This window comes from Macaca nemestrina, chromosome 20 (genome assembly GCF_043159975.1).
Source record: "Macaca nemestrina isolate mMacNem1 chromosome 20, mMacNem.hap1, whole genome shotgun sequence".
Lineage (NCBI taxonomy): Eukaryota > Metazoa > Chordata > Mammalia > Primates > Cercopithecidae > Macaca > Macaca nemestrina.
This window is the reverse complement of record NC_092144.1, coordinates 6,869,939-6,890,112: the sequence shown is the minus strand read 5'-3', so window position 1 is coordinate 6,890,112 and position 20,174 is coordinate 6,869,939. Positions and strand designations below refer to the sequence as shown.

The window sequence follows — 20,174 nt, the reverse complement described above, 5'->3', positions numbered from 1 at the left end:
CAATAAACAAGAAAATAGCTGACATTAATGCAGCACTTGCTATGTTTCAGGCACTGTTAGAGTGCTTGCCCTGAGTTGTTTCACTTCTTCTTCCACATAAGCCATGTTACAGAGGAGGATAGGAGTCTTGGAGTTGTGCAAGAGTGGTGGGCAGGCCTGTTTAGTGGGTGCAGGGGATGGAGGGGCAGAATCTTGAGGGGAGTGCAGGGTGATGGGGAGCCATGGAGGGCATTGGGGCCTGGGAGGGACCGCCTTCAGGAGAATGAGAACTCAGGGCATTTGTGCAATGGAGATCGGGCTCCCTGGGAAGCTCTCACCACACCCAGGTAAAAGGTAATTAGGTCTTGATTGCAGGCCAGGAGAGCAGTCCGGGAAGGAAAGTCAGCCAGCGAGGTGGGAGGATTGACAAAACAAATACATTCAGCTTTCCTTGCCCCATTTCTGACGCGGGCACCTTTATCCCCGTAAATCATCTCCTGAAGATCTTCAGTGTTGATGCACTGGAGACAGTTTCCCTTTCGCCTTCTGCACCTGCCGCGTTACTCAATCCCCTGTAATCCCATTGTCCCAATTGCATCATTTCAGAGGTGATGATTTTAAGGATTTTAACAGGGCTTGCCAAAAGAATTATTTTCTTGGCCTTTTGAAAGTAATTACTTAGGCATGGGCACTTTACAGAGAAAGCCACTCATCCCGGCCGGCTGCAGGGTTTACAGGGCCCGGGATGAAAACACAGGGCCCAGGTTTCACGTCCATGAGGCCGGCTCTGCCCCTGATCCTTCTGACGCATCCACCGTGCGTCTGCTCACCTGTCTTTGCTTTCTGTTCATTTTCTCTTCTAGTGTGTCCCGGCATGGATATCCGGAACAACCTCACCAGGTTACACGAGCTGGAGAATTGCTCTGTCATCGAAGGACACTTGCAGATACTCTTGATGTTCAAAACGAGGCCCGAAGATTTCCGGGACCTCAGTTTCCCCAAACTCATAATGATCACTGATTACTTGCTGCTCTTCCGGGTCTATGGGCTCGAGAGCCTGAAGGACCTGTTCCCCAACCTCACGGTCATCCGGGGATCACGACTGTTCTTTAACTACGCGCTGGTCATCTTCGAGATGGTTCACCTCAAGGAACTTGGCCTCTACAATCTAATGAACATCACCCGGGGTTCTGTCCGCATAGAGAAGAACAACGAGCTCTGTTACTTGGCCACTATCGACTGGTCCCGCATCCTGGATTCCGTGGAGGATAATTACATCGTGTTGAACAAAGATGACAACGAGGAGTGTGGAGACATCTGTCCGGGTACAGCGAAGGGCAAGACCAGCTGCCCCGCCACTGTCATCAATGGGCAGTTTGTCGAACGGTGTTGGACTCATAGTCACTGCCAGAAAGGTATGCTGGGGATACAGGGTTCTAAGCAGTGTCTAGTGCCTTGTTCTAGAAAGCTTAAAATGTTTATAGCTTAAAAATGTTAAATGGACATTAGGTAGGGGCCGGGGAACAGTGGGTGGTGGCATTCACTAGCCCAGGGAGTGGCAGACTTTTTCTGTAAAGACTCAGATAGTAGATACTTCAGATTTTTCAGGCCATATGGTCTCTGATGCAGTGACTCAATTCTGCCATTGTAGTGGGCAAGCAGCCACAGGCACGCATAAACGTGACTGTGGCTTTGTTTCAATAAAACTTTATTTACAAAAACAAGTCGTGGGCCGGATTTTGCTGGAAGACAGCAGTTTGCCACCTCCTGTGCTAGACAGGGAATGTTGTTCTTGCTTGGGAGAGGAAAAGGAGTGGAAAACTATAGATTTGTTTTTTTTTTTTTTTTTAATAGTGTAGTTCTTATCTGATTATAGAAGTGATATTGCTTATAATAGACATTTGGAAAAAGAAACGTGTAAATGAAAAAAAAGGAAAACATTCATCTTATTCCACAATGCATGTCGCTGAGAGTACTTTATTGGGGGTTGTTCCTTCTAGTGGTCTTCAGGAATCTGTTGTGTCTACTAAAGGTTTCCTTAACCATTCCTGTTATTGGGCAGTAAGATGATTTCCAGACTGGGCGCGGTGGCTCACACCTGTAATCTCAGCATTTTGGGAGGCTGAGGAGGGTGGACCCCTTGAGGTCAGGAGTCTGAGACCAGCCTGACCAACATGGTGAAACCCTGTCTCTACTAAAAATACAAAATTAGCCAGGGTGTGGCAGTGCACGCCTGTAGTCCCAGCTACTTGGGAGGCTGAGGCAGGAGAGTCACTTGATCTCGGGAGGTGGAGGTTGCAGTGAGCCGAGATTGCGCCATTTTGCACTCCACCCTGGGCAACCAGAGCAAAACTCTGTCTCAAAAAAAAGATGATTTTGGCTGGGTGCGGTGGCTCACACCTGTAATCTCAGCACTTTGGGAGGCCGAGGCGGGTGGATCATGAGGTCAGGAGTTCAAGACCAGCCTGGCCAAGATGGTGAAATCCCGTCTCTACTAAAAATACAAAAAAATTAGCTGGGTGTGGTGGCATGCCCCTGTAATCCCTGCTACTCCGGAGGCCGAGGCAGAGAATTGCTTAAACCTGGAGGGGCGGAGGTTGCAGTGAGCTAAGACTGTGCCACTGCACTCCAGCCTGGGTGACAGAGGGAGACTCCATCTCAAAAAAAAAAAAAAAAAAAAAAGATGATTTCTAGTTTTCACAAAGAAAGTGATGAACATTTTAGAGTCAAAGCTTTATCTAGCAGTTATTTCTTTAGGCTTGCTTTCCAGAAGTGAAATTTCTGGGTCAGAGGCTCTTGGTGCAGATTGCCAAATGGTGTTCCGGAACCATTGTACCAACGGCCGCTCCTCCTAGCTTTGGAGAAGAGGGAACACCTTGGCCAGCTTTGAGTGTTATTTGAAAGATCTTTCATAATTTACTGCGGGAGGGAGGAGCTGATGTGTTGTCATTGTTTCTATTTGCATTTCTTTGATTGCTATCGGGGCTGAACCTTTTAAAACATGTTTATTTGTCATTTGGGTTTTCTCTTCCTGTTCATATCCTTTGCCCATTTGTCTTTTAGTACCTCAGTAGCTTTTGCAAAGTTAATCTGTATGTGGTTTTCATCAATGAAGGCTACTAACCCTTTGCCAGTTGCATTTTATTGTTTTTGTTGCTGTTCAGTGGTTTAAATGCCCTGGGATTTGTTTTGCTGGAGAAGCTTAAAATGTTGATGGAGTTCAGAGCTGGATTTCTGTGTGCCACTTCTGTACTTTACACTTAGAATGTCTTTCTCTACCCATGAAAGGTTTTTTTTTCCTCTACATTTTATATTTTAATTTAGTTTTATTTTTTTTGAGACAGAGTTTCACTCTTGTTGTTCAGACTGGAGTGTGATGGTGCAATCTCGGCTCACTGCAACCTCTGCCTCCTGGGTTCAAGCGATTCTCCTGCCTCAGCCTCCTGAGTAGCTGGGATTACAGGCACCCACCACCATGCCCAGCTAATTTTTGTATTGTTAGGAGAGACGAGGTTTCACTACGTTGACCAGGCTGGTCTCGAACTCTCAGGTGATCCACTCACTTTGGCCTCCCAAAGTGCTGGGATTACAGGCGTGAGCCACCATGCCCAGCCTATATTTTAATTATTAGCATCTAAAAAAATTCAGCCTCACTGCTTGAGATCTGTTTGTGTGATTCAATGGGTGTTTCTTTTCTCTTCCAAATAGCTAATTGGGGGCCTCAGATAGCTATTGATTATAGAAATCGACCTCTTTGCCATTGCTTTGGAGTCTGTTTCTGGTGTGTCCATAGATTTGCCTCTCCATGCCACAGAGCCGTGACTGTTCTGATCATGGTAGTTTTATCATGTTTTCATGCTCAAGGAGGCAGTTCCACATACACACGTTACTGGTTTGTTGTTTCATGGACTTCTTTCCACGTTTCCCTGGGAAGAACTAGGGAACATGCGATGGAGGTGGGAAGAAGTTAAGTAGGTGGCTTGAGGGTTGTATCACAAAAGATAGAAGGGAGGGGAGAAAGGAGGATCTTCTTATCTGAGCCCAACGCTCTGGGGAAGCCACTCAGAGTGAGTTGAGTCCTTAAATAGATCTAAATAGAATCCTTGGAATTGTCTGTGGGGACTCCCTTGGAGCCCCTAGAATGAGTCGTTCCATGGTACATGTTGGATGGTTGGAAATGGGGAGTGGGAGCGTTGAAAAAAGAAGATGGGGTAGTGAAGGGAGGTGGGAGAGGGGACTGTTATTATTGTACTGTGAAAAAATCCTGAGAATATTGTAGGTCAGGGGCAAGGAGAAGCTAAACTATGACCAGAGAGGTTACTTAACTTGCCCAGGGCCACACAGCTAATAAAAGACAGAACTAGGGTTTGCGCCAAATTTATGCAAGACATACACCAAAATAAAAACTATGATTTTTGGGGGGAGTGGGAAGGATGTCCCCTCTGTTTAGAAACAAGTGAGCTGCTTCCAACTGGGACACCAGGGGAAACAGTGAACATTCTTTTATTCTGTTACTGAGTTTTCCAAATGTAGGTGCTTGTTTGAAATGCTCTAGGCTTGCCTGTCTTGAGATATAATTTAAGACATTCCTGTATGGATTTATTTTTGGATCTGTTTTAGACAAAATATCCAGAATGGTGTTATCTGCGATTGAGTCCCCTGCTCCCTGATGGGTTTTTAGTTGCTGTTGTTGTTTGCTTGTTTTTGAGACAGAGTCTCGCTCTGTCACCCAGGCTGGAGTACAGTGGCGCGATCTCAGCTCACTGCAACCGCCGCCTCCCAGGTTCAAGCAATTCTCCTGCCTCAGCTTCCCAAGTAACTGGGATTACAGGTGCCACCACATCCGGCTACTTTTTTTTTTTTTTTTTTTTGAGACAGAATTTCGCTCTTATTGCCCAGGCTGGAGTACAATGGCATGATCTTGGCTCACGGCAATCTCTGCCTCCCGGGTTCAAGTGATTCTCCTGCCTCAGCCTCCCGAGTAGCTGGGATTACAGGCATGCGTCATCACGCCCGGCTAATTTTGTATTTTTAGTAGAGACGGGATTTCTCCACGTTGGCCAGGCTGGTCTTGAACTCCCGACCTCAGGTGATCCGCCCGTCTTGGCCTCCCAAAGTGCTGGAATTCCAGGGATGAGCCACCGCCCCCGGCCGACACCCAGCTAAGTTTTGTATATGTTGTAGAGACAAGGTTTGGCCATGTTGGTCAGGCTGGCCTCAAACTTCTGAGCTCAAGCAATCCTCCCGCCTTGGCTTCCCAAAGTGCTAGGATTACATGCGTTGGCCAGTGTGCCTGGCTGTGCCTGGCTGTGCCTGATGTTTTGAGTGAATTAAAAATTGCTTTTTTTTTTTTGAGATGGAGTGTCGCTCTGTCGCCCAGGCTGGAGTGCAGCGGCCGGATCTCAGCTCACTGCAAGCTCCCCCTCCCGGGTTTATGCCATTCTCCTGCCTCAGCCTCCCGAGCAGCTGGGACTACAGGCGCCCGCCACCTCGCCCGGCTAGTTTTTTTGTATTTTTAGTAGAGACGGCGTTTCACCGTGTTAGCCAGGATGGTCTCGATCTCCTGACCTCGTGATCTGCCCGTCTTGGCCTCCCAAAGTGCTGGAATTACAGGTGTGAGCCATCGCGCCCGGCCAAAAATTGCTTTGCTATTAAGAACCAGGCTTCTCGTGTCCAGGAGGTCGAGGCTGCTCTGAGCCCTGTTCATGCCACTGAGCTCCAGCCTGGGTGACAAAGCGAGACTCTATCTCAAAAACAAAAGAAAACAAAAACAAAAATGAACACAAAACCAAAGAGTGAAAAGAACTGGGCTTGTGGCCGGGCGCGGTGGCTCAAGCCTGTAATCCCAGCACTTTGGGAGGCTGAGACGGGTGGATCACGAGGTCAGGAGATCGAGACCAACCTGGTGAACATGGTGAAACCCCGTCTCTACTAAAAAATACAAAAAACTAGCCGGGCGAGGTGGCGGCGCCTGTAGTCCCAGCTACTCGGGAGGCTGAGGCAGGAGAATGGCGTGAACCCGGGAGGCGGAGCTTGCAGTGAGCTGAGATCCGGCCACTGCAACTCCAGCCCGGGAGACAGAGCGAGACTCTGTCTAAAAAAAAAAAAAAAAAAAAAAAAAAGAACCGGGCTTGTTTTTCCAGTACTGGGGGCTTTGTCACCCGGAGAGGGTGTGAGTAATACTTCCCCGGGTACCGGGTTCCTGGCATGTGGTGTGTATCTCAGCCACCCATTTAGTAGCAGTATCCCTAGGGAGCCTGCCATGTCCTGATAATAATGTCAAGAAATGATTGTTTTTCGAACTGTCGCCCCTGTCTTTGGAGAACAACTCAGCTTCAGCTTTCTTTCCCTTCCTCAATTTATTTTATTGTGGTAAAATACACATAGAATACATTTGCCATCTTAACCTTTTTTTTTTTTTTTTTTTTGAGATGGAGTCTTGCTCTGTCACCTAGGCTGGGGGGCAGTGGTGCGATCTCGGCTCACTGCAACCTCCGCCTCCTGGATTTAGGTGATCTCCTGCTTCAGCCTTCCAAGTGGCTGGGACTTACAGGCACCGGCCACCACGCCCGGCTAAGTTTTGTATTTTCAGGACAGAGGGGGCTTTGCTGCGTTGGCCAGGATGGTCTCAAACCCCTGGCCTCAAGCGATACACCCACCTCAGCCTTGCACAGTGCTGGGATTAGAGGTGTGTGCCACCGTGCCTGGCCCCATCTTAAGCATTTTAAGTACACAGTTCAGCGGCAGTAAGCACGTTCACGTGGTTTTGCAACCAATACCACCACCATCTCCCAAACTTTCTCATCCTCCCAAACTGAAACTGTGTCCCCATGAAACGCTCACTCCACCATCTCCCTCTTCCAGTCCCTGGCACCTACCATTCCTGTTTTCTGTCTCGATGAATGTGATGACTCTAGGGACCTCCTGTGAGTGGAATCAGACAGGATTTGTCCTTTTGTGCCTGGCTTATTTCACTGAGCGGGATGTCCTCAAGGTTCATCCACGTGGTAGCCTGTGTCGGAAATTCTTTCCTTTTTAAGGCTGAATCATGTCCATTGTATGGAGGGAGCACATTTTGCCTGTTCATTCATCCATCCATGGGCACTTGGTTCCTTTCACATTTCTGCCATTGTGAATCAGGGCTGCTCCCGTTTACACATCTAGCTTTTCAATGCCTGCATTAACCTTGTTGCTGAGGCTTTAGGAGACTTATTTTTTTATTTTTTGAGATGGAGTTTTGCTCTCGTTGCCCAAGCTGGAGTGCAACCGTGCGATCTCAGCTCACTACAACCTCTGCCTCCCGGGTTCAAACGATTCTCCTGCCTCAGCCTCCCATGTAGCTGGGATTATGGGCACCTGCCACCATGCCCAGTTAATTTTTTGTATTTTTAGTAGAGATGGGGTTTTACCATGTTGGCCAGGCTGGTCTCGAACTCCTGACCTCAGGTGATCCACCCACCTCAGCCTCCCAAAGTGCTAGGATTACAGGCATGAGCCACCTCACCCAGCCTTCAGAGGCTTATTTAATGTCTGATGGGATTTTTTTTTTTTTTTTTGAGACGGAGTCTCGCTCTGTAGCCCAGGCTGGAGTGCAAGTGGTGTGATCTTGGCTCACTGCAAGCTCCACCTCCCGGGTTCACGCCAGTCTCCTGCCTCAGCCTCCTGAGTAGCTGGGACTACAGGCGCCTGCCACCACGCCCGGCTAATTTTTTAGTATTTTTAGTAGAGACGGAGTTTCACCATGTTAGCCAGGATGGTCTCATTCTCCTGACCTCGTGATCCGCCCGCCTCGGCCTCCCGAAGTGCTGGGAGTACAGGCATGAGCCACCGTGCCCTGCTGTGATGGGATTTTGGAATGCAGAATAGATTGAACCTTCAGAAGATACTCCCCTGTCTTAGGTGACAGAAATGGGCTGGAGAAAACTATCCATCAACCCCTCTTTTCCCCCAGAGTCTTCTCAGATCCTTCCGTGAACATCTGTAATTGCTGTTTTTATCTTCCACACTTGGCAGCTTCTGGAAGCATCAGGGGAATGGATCAATATTTAGGATGAAGATGCTGGTTTGTCCTTTGGACCTAGTTTAAGCAATTCCAAGCAGCATACACCCCTTCTTCTATCTGTCCCTTAAGCAGTGATGCTTTTTACAGAAAGACCAAAGGAAGGCTTTCGATGGTTAAGGGGGCCGGGTGTGGAGGCCCCACACCTGTAATCCCAGCACTTTGGGAGGCCCAGGTGGGCGGATCTCTTGAGGTCAGCAGTTCGAGACCAGCCTGGGCAACATAGTGAAACTCTGTCTCTGCTAAAAATACGAAAATTAGGCAGGCGTGGTGGCGGGCGCCTGTAATCCCAGCTACTCGGGAGGCTGAGGCAGGAGAATCACTCGAACCCAGGAGGCAGAGGTTGAAGTGAGCCGAGATTGTGCCATTGCACTCTAAACTGGGTGAGAGAGTGAAACTCTGTTTTTTTTTTTTTTTTTTTTAAAGAAAAAAAAAATGGTTAGGGGAATTAAAAGAAAAAAAAAAAAAAGAAACATGGCATGTGCCTAATGATCCATAGCCTGGAGAGGACACCCTCTCTCCATTATCCTGCCATGGATTTGGGGCGAAAATACCAGAATAGGTCCCATGCACGAAGCCCTGCATGGGAAGAGTGGAGACGGGGTCTATGTAGCTCGTTTATTGATTGCCTACTAGGTATGTTCTGGGACACTCAGGGCATAGGAAGAGAGCCAGCCTTTGCCTCCTCAGAGCAGCCACTCTAGTGGCAAATGCAGATGTTCACGATCAAACCAAGTATCCTCAGAGGAGTGGGAGCGTTAGAGGGAGATCTACATTAGTTCAACCAGCCGGGCACCGTGGCTCACGCTTGTAATGCCAGCACTTTGGGAGGCCGAGGAGGGCAGATTGCTTGAGCTCAGGAGTTCGAGTGGAGAAACCCCATCTCTACAAAAAATACAAAAATTAACCAGGCATGGTGGCAGGTGCCTGTAATCGCAGCTACTTGGAAGGCTGAGGTGGGAAGATCGCACGGGCCGGGGGCTGGAGGTTGCAGTGAACTGAGGTCGCACCACTGCGCTCCAGCCTGGGAGACAGAGTGAGACTCGGTGAGACTCTGTCTTTAAAAAAAAAAAAAAAGAAGTTGTTGGAGGCAGGCAGCACCGGCTTCCAGTCTCGTTTTACCATTGACTGGTCACAAGCTGGCTCAAGCCTCACTTTCTCCACCTGAAAAATGGGCGTCATTATGGGACCTACTTCTTAGGGTGGTGGTTTGGGGGGGTTAAATGAGATGGTGCAGGGGGAGGCACTTAACCCAGCCTCGGGTGCTCCGTGAGTGTTCTGGAAGCTTCCAGTCAGTAAGCACCATGGGCCCACCCTATCTGGGCAGACTAGTTTCCAGGTGAATATCTACCAGGGCTCAGCCTCCTTTCTGACTTTGGTTTTGAGGCAGGCAGAGGAACGTGCATCTTGTGACCTGCTGATGAGGGGTGGGTACCACACCTCCAGCCCCGGAGGGAAGGCTACCCTGATTTGTCAGGTGCCAACAGCATGCGATGCTCTGGAAATTCTCAGCTCTGGGCATTTCGAGGGGACCAGAAGCCACAGGGTTTGCCTGACCAGCTGCTTTAGCCAAATCCACTGGCATTTTCTTTCTGGGAGGTCACCCCAGCTGCTTACTGCCAGCCAGAGGGGTGGGTGAGGTCGGGACATGCTGGGTGCCAGGAGAAACCAGCCTGAGATGCCACATATGGACGTCGGCACCAAAGCAGGAGGCGGAGGCCGAAAGCAGCAAATCCCTCCTCCCTGGGTCTGAGATGACGGTTCCGAGTCAAAGTCTCTGAGCGTGTGGTTTTCTGCCTACCATATAAAATATCGCGTATTTAAACGTACTAGGTTAAATGCATGCTCTTGGAGGATTTGATTCTTGGCAGAATTTTTAGCTGCCTATGGAAACTCTCTGCTTTTTTTTTCTTCTTCCATTTAAAAAGTCTGCCTTGACAGTTTATTTTATTTATTTATTTATTTATTTATTTTTTTTGAGACGGAGTCTCGCTATGTTGCCCAGGGTGGAGTGCAGTGGCTGGATTTCAGCTCACTGCAAGCTCCGCCTCCCGGGTTTTTACGCCATTCTCCTGCCTCAGCCTCCCGAGTAGCTGGGACTACAGGCGCCCACCACCTCGCCCGGCTAGTTTTTTGTATTTTTTAGTAGAGACGGGGTTTCACCGTGTTAGCCAGGATGGTCTCGAACTCCTGACCTCGTGATCCGCCCGTCTCGGCCTCCCAAAGTGCTGGGATTACAGGCTTGAGCCACCGCGCCCGGCCGACAGTTTATTTTTTTACATTTTTATTTGGTTTTTAATATTTTTAAAAATTGAGATGGGAGTCTTGCTATGTCATCCAGGCTGGTCTCAAACTCCTGGGCTCAAAGAAATTCCCCCACCTCAGCCTCTCAAAGTGCTGGGATTACAGGTGTGAGCCGCCACGCTGGGCTTACCTTGATTTTTTTTCTTTCTTTCTTTTTTTTTTTTTTTTGACACAGAGTCTTGCTCTGTTGTCCAGGCTGGAGTGCAGTGGCATGATCTCAGCTCACTGCAACCTCTGCCTCTTGGGTTCAAGCGATTCTCCTGCCTCAACCTCCTGAGTAGCTGGGATGACAGGCACGTGCCACCATGCCTGGCTAATTTTTGTATTTTTAGTAGAGATGGGGTTTCGCCATATTGCCTAGGCTGGTCTCGAACTCCTGGCCTCAAGTGATCCGCCTGCCTTGGCCTACCAAAGTGCTAGGATTACAGGTGTGAGCCACCACTCTGGGCTTGTCTTGGTATTTTAACAATCGAAATTGTCTTTGCAACAAATGCTGATTTCATGCCAGCCATGGTTCTAGGTGCTTTCATTAGGATATTGCATCCCATCTTCCCAACAGTCTTATTTATGGTTGAGGCCGCTAAGGCTTCGAGAGGTTAAGCAACTTCCATTTCCAACACCGCCCTGCCCCACCACCACCCCACCGAGTGCGCGCACACACACACACACACACACACAGACACACACACAGACACACACAGAGACACACAGACACACAGACACACACACACAGACACACACACACACAGAGACACACACACAGACACAGAGACACACACACATGCACACAAACACACAGCTACACACACATACACACGGGTAGTAAGTAGTGGAGATGGGATTTGAACCTGGGTATTCTGGCTCAGAATCCAAGCTTCTTACCATTGTGTCTTATAGATGTCACTGGGGGAAGTTGGTGAAATGCAGGAAACTGTAAAAAGAAAGGAAGGAAGGAGGGAAGAAAGAAGAGAAAAGGAAGGAAGGAAGGAGGGAAGAAAGAAAAGGAAAGAAAGGAGGGAAAGAAGGAAGGAAGGAAGGTGGGAAGAAAAGAAGGAGGGAAGGAGAAAGGAAGGAAGGAGGAAAGGAGAAAGGAAAGGAATGAAGGAAGGAGGAAAGAAAGGAAGGAGGGAAGGAAGGAGGGAAGGAAGGAAGGAAGGAAAAGAAACTGGAGAGGAAATCTAGAATTTGCCCCTGCCAACATGCCTGTTGCCTCTTCTTATCAGCCTTCTCATCCTGTCTTGACTTAGGGCCTCTCCCATCAGACTAAGCTCCCCCAAGGGACTTTGTTATATCTCAAGCACCTGTCTAGTACCTGGCTCACAGTTGACAAACAATGACATCCTTAACACTCATCAATAGCTAGTGTTTATTGAGCACTTACTATGTGCTAAGCAATGCCTTAGGGGATCCCACCACAGCCTATGAGGGTTTATTACCCTCATTTTACGGAAGAGGGAACTGAGGCATGACTAGGAATTAAGAGACTCGCTCTAGGAGACCTAGCTGGGGAATGGTTTGACCTCAGACTTGTCTGACGTAAGGCCTTTGTCCAGTGATCAGCAAACTATGACCCGTGGGCCAAATCCAGCCCGCCAGCTGCTATTTTTGTATGACCTATGAGCTAAGAATTTTTTATTTTCTTTTTATTTTTAGAGATGGGGTCTCACTCTGTCGCCCAGGCTGGAGTGCTGTGGGATGACCATAGGTCACTGCAACCTCAGCCTCCTGGGTAGCTGGAACCACAGGCATGCACCACCATGCCCAGCTAGTTTCTTTTTATATTTTTGGTAGAGATGGGGTCTTGCTATGTTGCCCAGGCTGGTCTCAAACAATTGGGTTCAAGCAATCCTCCCGCCTTGGCCTCCCAAAGTGCTGGGACTATAGGCGTGAGCCATAGTGCTTGCTTGGCTTAAGACTGCTTTTTCACATTTTTGGCCAGGCGTGGTGGCTAATGCCTGTACTCCCAGCACCTTGGGAGGCTGAAGTGGGCGGATCACTCAAGGCTAGGAGTTCGAGACCAGCCTGGCCAACATGGAGAAACCCCATCTCTACTAAAAAAATGTACAAAAATTAGCTGAGCATGGTGGCAGGCACCTGTAATCCCAGCTACTCAGGAGGCTGAGGCAGGAGAATCACCTGAACCTGGGAGGCGGAGGTTGCAATGAGTGGAGACTGCACCACTGCACTCCAGCCTGGGCGACAGGGCGAGACTCCGTCTCTCTATATATGAGCTGGACATTCACATTCAGGGATAGAGGCTGTTTCAGTGGAACTTGGGACCACCACGGCCTCAGGCCCACAAAGCCCAGCTGCCCTTTGCTGGTACTGACCTTTGCTGGTACTTTCCTTCCTTCCTTCCTTCCCTCCCTCCCTCCTTCCTTCCTTCCTTCCTTTCCTTCCTTCCTTCCTTCCTTCCTTCCTTCCTTCCTTCCTTCCTTCCTTCCTTCCTTCCTTCCTTCCTTCCTTTCCTTCCTTTCCTTCCTTTCCTTCCTTTCCTTCCCTCCCTCCCTCTTTCCTTCCTTTCCTTTCCTTCCTTTTTGAGACTCCTTCTCAAAAAAAGAAAAAAAAAAGAAAGGTGAGGTAGAACATGTAACGCGAATCATGGACCACTTGAATTTCTCATTCATCTCTCTTCCCTTTTGTGTTGTCAAAGATCTGTTAAAAAAAAAAAAAAAAAGAAAAATCTAGGAGAGAAACAAACACAAATCACTGTACTGAAAAAAATTCCACAGTAGCCATAATTCATTTTTCACTCAGATGATTAGCATTTGTTTTTCTTTTTTTTTTTTTTTTTTTTTTTTTTTTTGAGCTCTCTGTTTGGGTGGCAGAGTGCAGTATATGATGTACAAGACAAGGCCCCTCTCCAGCCGCCTCCCTCCTCCCACTCTGCCTTTCCCCTTCGAGTGAGTCATCAGATCGGTGCTTCTAGACGTGTTTGGAGCAGAGTACCTGGAAATCATGATGTTCTCCAGATAACAGGGAATATGGATAAATTCCCTTGTGGCGATGTTACTGTCGTCCACGCAGAAGACAAGAAAGTGTAACGCCTGCACATGGGGATCCAACAAAAAGAAAAAGATAAGGTCGGGGAGGCCGGGCACTTTGGGAGGCCAAGGTGGGTGGATCACCTGAGGTCAGGAGTTCGAGACCACACTGGCCAACGTGGTAAAACCCCATCTCTACTAAAAATACAAAAATTAGCCAGGCGGGGTGGCATGTGCCTGTAATCCCAGCTGCTGGGGAGGCTGAGACAGGAGAACCGCTTGGCTGAAGTTGCAGTGTGCCGAGATTGTGCCATTGCACTCCAGCCTGGGCGTCGCAGCGAGACTCCATCTCAAAAAAAGAAAAAAAAAAAAAAAAGGTGGGGTAGAGCATGTAACGCCAATGATGGCCCACTTGAATTTCTCATTCCTCTTTCTTCCCTTTTAAGTTGTCAAAGATCTTTTCAAAAAAAATCTAGGCGAGAAATAATCACTATACTGAAAAAAATTCCACAGAATTTGTAATTCATTTTTCACTCAGATGATTAGCATTTTTTTTTTTTTTCTTTTTGAGACAAGGGTCTCAACTCTGTCGCCCTGGCTGGGGTGCAGTGGTGCAATCTTGGCTCACTGCAGCCTTGACCTCCTGGCTTAGCAATCCTTGTACTTCAGCCTCCCGAGTAGCTGGAATTCCAGGCACGTACCACCATGCCCGGCTAATTTTTGTATTTTTTGTAGACGTGGGGTTTCACCACGTTACCCAGGCTGGTCTTGAACTCCTGGGCCCAAGCAGCCCACCCGCTTCAACCTTCAAAGTGTTGTGCTATATTATAGCTGTGAGTCACGGTGCCAGCCGTGATTGGAATTATTTATTCATTTATTTATTTAGTGAGATGGAGTCTTGCTTTGCTGCCCAGGCTGAAGTGCAGTGGTGCAGTCTCGGCTCACTGCAACTCCCACCTCCTGGGTTCAAGTGATTCTCTTGCCTCAGCCTCCCAAGTAGCTGGGACTACAGGCGCCCACCACTATGCTCGGCTAATTGTTTTTTTCTTGTGTTTTTAGTAGAGATGGGGTTTCTCAATTTTGGCCAGGGTGGTCTCGAACTCCTGACCTTGGGTGATCCTCCCACTTCGGCCTCTCAAAGCGCTGGGATTATAGGCGTGAGCCACTGTGCCTGGCCCTTATTTGTTTATTTGTATTTTATTTTTAAATAAAATACATTTTAAAAATTTGAAAGTTTTTAAACTTTTCACTTTGGAGATGATTGGATTTTGTAGAGCAGGAAAGAACGAGTGCTCTGGAAAGTATGTTTCTGGGCTCCCGGCTCCTCTTCCAGGGGTTGAAGATGAATTGCCGTTGGCATTTGTAAAAGAAGAGAGATTGTTCCAGATCGGAGTGGCAGAGACCTGCTTTGGTTTGGGTGTCAAGGATCACAAAGAAAGAGGATGAGGTTGGTAAGGTGGGTCACACCTGTAACCCCAGCACTTTGGGAGGCTGAGGCAGGAGGATTGCTTGAACCCAGGAATTTGAGCTCAGCCTGGGCAATGTAGCAAGACCCCATCTCTACAAAAATTTTTTAAAAAATTAACCAAGCATGGTGCTGTGTGCCTGTAGTCCTAGTTACTCAGGAGTCTGAGGTAGGAGGATCACTTGAGCCTGGGACTTGGAGGCTGCAATGAGCTATGATTAGACCACTGTACTCCAGCCTGGGTAACAGAGTGAGACCCTGTCTCAAAAACAAACAACAAACAAATGAACAAAAACAAAAAGAAAGAAAAGAAATGAAAAACAAAGACAAGACAAGAAAAAAAAAAGAAAAGAGAAGAGAGGGTGAGAGGGGAGGGTATTCGGGTGGATGAAATGGCAAAGGCAAGGCCAAGAGGCGTTTTGTGGGAAAGAGTGAAGAAGGTGCCTCGTGCTGGGAAGGGAGGCTTGGACCAGTGCAGAGTCCTTATGGGCTCCAGTGCCCTCATGAAGGTCACACGGGGGCTGTGTTTAGGAGGGGCTGTTTCTACCAGTGCTGAGTGGACAGCCTTGCTGAGCCAGGCTTTTTGCTGGGGCCCTGCAGTCCTTGCTGAGTCAGGGAGGAAGTCAAAGTAACTATCAGATTATATAAACTGGGTGGGCAGAAAGTGCTGTAGTGGGTTCAAGGCTGCACTGAAAGATGGTAGACTAGTTGGCCGTGTGGTCACTTGGCTGCCCCACAGATGATGTCTAAATCTTGAGTGGTGAAGATCATGAATTTACAATTCCCACCATTGCCCGGCTTCCTGGAGCCGGTGGGGGCGGGGGGCCGGGGCGGGGAGGCTGAGGGCTATTAGTTGAAACTGACCTTTTGGTCCAATCCTTTTGGGAAGAAGGCGGGTAGAATTAAAATCCATCGTTATAGAAAGGCGGCTTAACTGGTCTGACAAGTTTTTCTTTTTCTCCTTCCTACCTGATATTCATTGACCAGTTACTTCCCATGTCACCCGACCCTTTGTCAGAATTAAAATCTGTTCTTTGTGACTGAACACCTGAAATGCCCCGGGGAGGACCCAGGGACGTCAGCAAGCGCGTGCGTCAGGCCGGGAGCCCAGGCCCTTCTGTGGTCTGTCTCTCTGAATGCCTGCGTCAGATAGAACCGTCCATTCCCCAATAAAGGGAGGCGATGTGTGCATGCTGGAGTTTCAAAATTGTACCCCTTACCCTAGCTCCCCTTTCCTCTGTCTTCCCTCTCTGTTTTTTGTTTTGTTGTTGTTTGTTTGGTTTTGAGATGGGGTCTTGCTCTGTCACCCAGGCTGCAGTGCAGTGGTGTGATCACAGCTCACTGCAGCCTCAACCTTTTGGGCTCAAGCAATCCTCCAGCCTCAGCCTCTCCAGTAGCTGGAACTACAGGTGCACACCACCACACCCAGCTAATTTTATTTATTTATTTATTTATTTATTTATTTATTTATTTATTTATTTATTTAAGAGATGGAGTCTTGCTATGTTTCCCAGGCTAGTCACAAATTCCTGTCCTGAAGTGACCCTCTTGTTTCAGCCTCCCCATTAGCTGAGACTACAGGTGCACACCACCATGCCTGGCTCATTTTTTTTTTTTTTTTAACTTTTCTTTTTGTAGACATGGGGATTTTGCTATGTTGCCCAGGCTGGTCTTGAACTCTTAGACTCAAGCAATCCTCCCACTTTGGGGTTCCCAAAGTGTTAGGATTACAGGTGTCAGCCACCAGGCTGACCTATTTGCTCATTTTTTCATTTTCCTTTTTTTTTTCCCCCCCCGAGATGGAGCTTCGCTGTGTCACCCAGGCTGGAGTGTAATGGCGTGATCTCGGCTGATTGCAACCTCTGCCTCCCGGGTTCAAGCAATTCTCCTACCTCAGTGAGAATGCTGGGATTACAGGCGCATGCCACCACACCCGGCTGGTTTTTGTTTTGTTTTGTTTTGTTTTTTTTTTTGAGACAGAGTCTCGCTCTGTCACCCAGGCTGGAGTGCAGTGGCCGGATCTCAGCTCACTGCAAGCTCCGCCTCCTTGGTTTACACCATTCTCCTGCCTCAGCCTCCCGAGTAGCTGGGACTACAGGCGCCCGCCGCCTCGCCCGGCTAGTTTTTTGGTATTTTTTTTAGTAGAGACGGGGTTTCACCGTGTTAGCCAGGATGGTCTCAATCTCCTGACCTCGTGATCCGCCCGTCTCGGCCTCCCAAAGTGCTGGGATTACAGGCTTGAGCCACCGCGCCCGGCCCTGTTGCTCATTTTTAAACATAAATGACGTCAAGAGTGGGAGGCAAACAAGAAAGCATTGAAAACATTGCTCTCCTCTGCTCCCTGGTTCCGTCATCCTGGGGCCTGAGGAGTAGCTGTAGATTGAGCCACCTTCCTCCAATCACGGGTTTGGGAAGTGGACTAAGGTCTCTCAACACACTGGACTTAGCATGATCATCAAATTTGCACTGGAGGGGCCGGGCACGGTGGCTCACGCCTGTAATCCCAGCACTTTGGGAGGCCCAGGCAGGTGGATCACCTGAGGTCAGGAGCTCGAGACCAGCCTGGCCAACATGGTGAAACTTTATCTCTACTAAAAATACAAAAATTATCCGGGCCTGGTGGTGGGAACTGTAATCCCAGCTACTTGAGGGGCTGAGGCAGGAGAATCGCTTGAACCCAGGAGGTGGAGGTTGCAGTGAGTCGAGATCACGTCACTGCCCTCCAGCCTGGGTGACAAGAGCAAAACTTCGTATCAAAAAAAAAAAAAAAATTACACTGTAGGGAATGTGGTAGATGAAGCCCACCATTGTCAAGTACCTACCTAGAGGGTTTGGGGTAGAGGGTCCTGTGGCTTCTTCTTCTTTTTTTTTTTTTTTTAAGACAGAATCTCATTCTGTCACTAGGCTGGAGTGCAGTGGCACAATCTCAGCTCACTGCAACCTCCACCTCCCAGGTTCTAAAGGATTCCCCTGCCTCAGCCTCCTGAGTAGCTGGGACTACAGGCGCACGCCACCACGCCTGGCTAATTTTTTTTTGTATTTTAGTAGAGATGGGGTTTCACCATTTTGGCCAGGATGGTCTCGATCTCTTGACCTTGTGATCTGCCCGCCTCGGCCTCCCAAAGTGTTGGGATTACAGGCACGAGCCACCGCGCCTGGCCGTGGCTTCCTTATCATAGAAGTTTCTTTGCCTCTCGTTTTGTCCCAGGCAAGGAGGGTCTTGGATCTTTAATGACCCCATGGCTTATTGACTGCAGCCTAGAAAGAATGGTTTTTTAATAGGCTTTATTACCAAGTGTTTCTAAGGGCTCACCTGGGGAAGGAAAACATTCTTACTCAAAGGTCTGATAAGGACGGGTTTTAAAGCGCTGGCAGCTAGTCATGCCGACACGCGGTATGCGAAGTACTGCGTTGTTTACTGACCACCTGCAAAGCCCGTCAGCTGGTGAACAAGGCTCTTGTCTCAGGCTGCCTCATTGGTGGTGATGACGTTAAGGGTTTCCTCATTTGCAAAGAAATTTACTAACCTAGCAGACAGGTTTGATCCAAAGTGGTCAAGATTCCTTTTCTTTAAATTTGTTTCTTTTTTTTTTTTTTTTGAGATGGAGTCTTGCTCTGTCACCCGGGCTGGAGTGCAGTGGTGTGATCTCAGCTCACTGCAACCTCCTGGGTTCAAGCGATTCTCCTGCCTCAGCCTCCTGAGTAACTGGGATTACAGGTGAACACCACCACGCCTGGCTAATTTTTTGTATTTTGAGTAGAGATGGGGTTTCGTCATGTGGGCCAGAATGCTCTTGAACTCCTGACCTCAAGTGATCCACCCGCCTCGACCTCCCAAAGTGCTGGGATTACAGGCGTGCACCACCACGTGCTGGCAAATTTTTGTATTTTCAGTAGAGACAGGGTTTCGCCATGTTGGCCAGGCTGGTCTCGAACTGCTGACCTCAGGTGATGCACCCACCTCATCCACCCAAAGTGCTGCGATTACAGGCATGAGCCACCGCACCTGGGCTATTTTCACTTCTTTCGAAGTTATACCTGGGAGTGGAATCGCTGGGTTACTTGGTAATTCTATGTTTAATTAATGGAATCAAAGCTTCTTTTTCTTTTTTTTTTGGTTTTACTTTAAAAAATTCTATCTTATTATATAAAAACACCACAGATTCAGAAAGCCACACAAAACAAATGAATAGCCTAATGGTTCACTCTAACGTGAACACCCTTGTAATCCCTAACTCTGGTTGAGAAATAGTACTTTGCCAGAACAGCCCCTCCAAAGCCATGGTATGGACCACATCCTAGTCACAGCCTTCTTCCCCCAGAGTAGTCACTGTCCTGTCTTTTGTAGACATCACTTCCTTCTTTCTGTATAGTTTTATCACCTAAGTGTGAATCTCTAGACAAATATTTAGTTTTGCCCCTTAAAAAAAAATTGGTGGCCGGGTGTGGTGGCTCGTGCCTGTAATCTCAGCACGTTGGGAGGCTGAGGCGGGAGGATCACTTGAGGCCAAGAGTTGGAGACCAGCCTGGACAACATAGTGAGACCCCATCTCTACTAAAAATAAAAAATGAGCCAAGCGTGATGGTGCATGCCTGTAGTCCCAGCTACTCGGGAGGCTGAGGTGGGAGGATCGCTTGAGCATAGAAGGTTGAGGCTGCAATGAGCCGACATCGCATATCGCACTCCAGCCTGCGTGACAGAGCAAGACCCTGGCTCAAAAATAAAGAAAAACAATAAAATAAATTGATGTGTTTGTTTGGATCAACTGAGGGTGATTTTGTCTCCCGGGGACATTTGGCAATGTCTGGAGACATTTTTGGTTGTCACAACTCCAGGGAATGTGTATGTACTGCTTTCATTGAGCAGATGGAGGCCAGGGATGCTATTCAACATCCTGCAATGCAGAGACAGCCCAGCCACAAAGAATGATCCAGCCCCAAATGTCAATAGTGCTGAGGGGGAGAAACCCTGGTCCACAGGTTCTCCCTCCATCCCTTTCTGTTCCTTACCTTCTGCCTGTTGAAGAGCTGGGCTCTTTGACTTGGGGTGCATTCCCCAGTCTGAGTGTTGCTGATTGTACGTTCCTGGGGCAGTTCCGCTTGCCCGTCTGAGCTCCAGACCCAGAGCTAGGGTCCCACTCAGGTTCTACCTCTGGGACTGACTTTATTTAACAAGTAACACTTCCGCACTCTCTGCAGTCAGCTGTTTTCAAAGGCGACCATGCTCGATGCTGTTCGTCTGCACGTGGCTCTGAGTGGTGGTGAGTTCTTTGATTTTTATTCTTTTTCTTTTGTTTTAAAACAAAAAACACAGTTTTTAAAACACAGTTGCCCAAACTCTCATCTTTCTCCCTTCCTTCCCTCCTTCCCTCCTCCCTTCCTC

At 48.3% G+C, this 20,174-nt stretch overlaps 1 protein-coding gene and 1 long non-coding RNA gene across 4 annotated transcripts in view; one reads left to right on the top strand and one right to left on the bottom strand.

Moving 5' to 3' along the window:
- The window catches only part of LOC105487005 (insulin receptor), a 188,050-nt gene that overhangs the window by 24,739 nt on the left and 143,137 nt on the right, over positions 1-20,174 (top strand). For all 3 annotated transcript variants that reach the window (XM_071085908.1, XM_071085907.1, XM_071085909.1), the window contains exon 2: positions 843-1,394. In XM_071085908.1, the coding sequence (XP_070942009.1) occupies positions 843-1,394 (552 nt within the window). The remainder of the gene's footprint in view (positions 1-842; positions 1,395-20,174) is intronic.
- On the bottom strand, positions 13,110-15,796 carry LOC139360172 (uncharacterized). Its single transcript, XR_011617368.1, has 2 exons — positions 15,656-15,796; positions 13,110-13,389 (listed from the first exon to the last, which is right to left on the bottom strand). It is a non-coding gene; the product is annotated as an uncharacterized lncRNA (long non-coding RNA).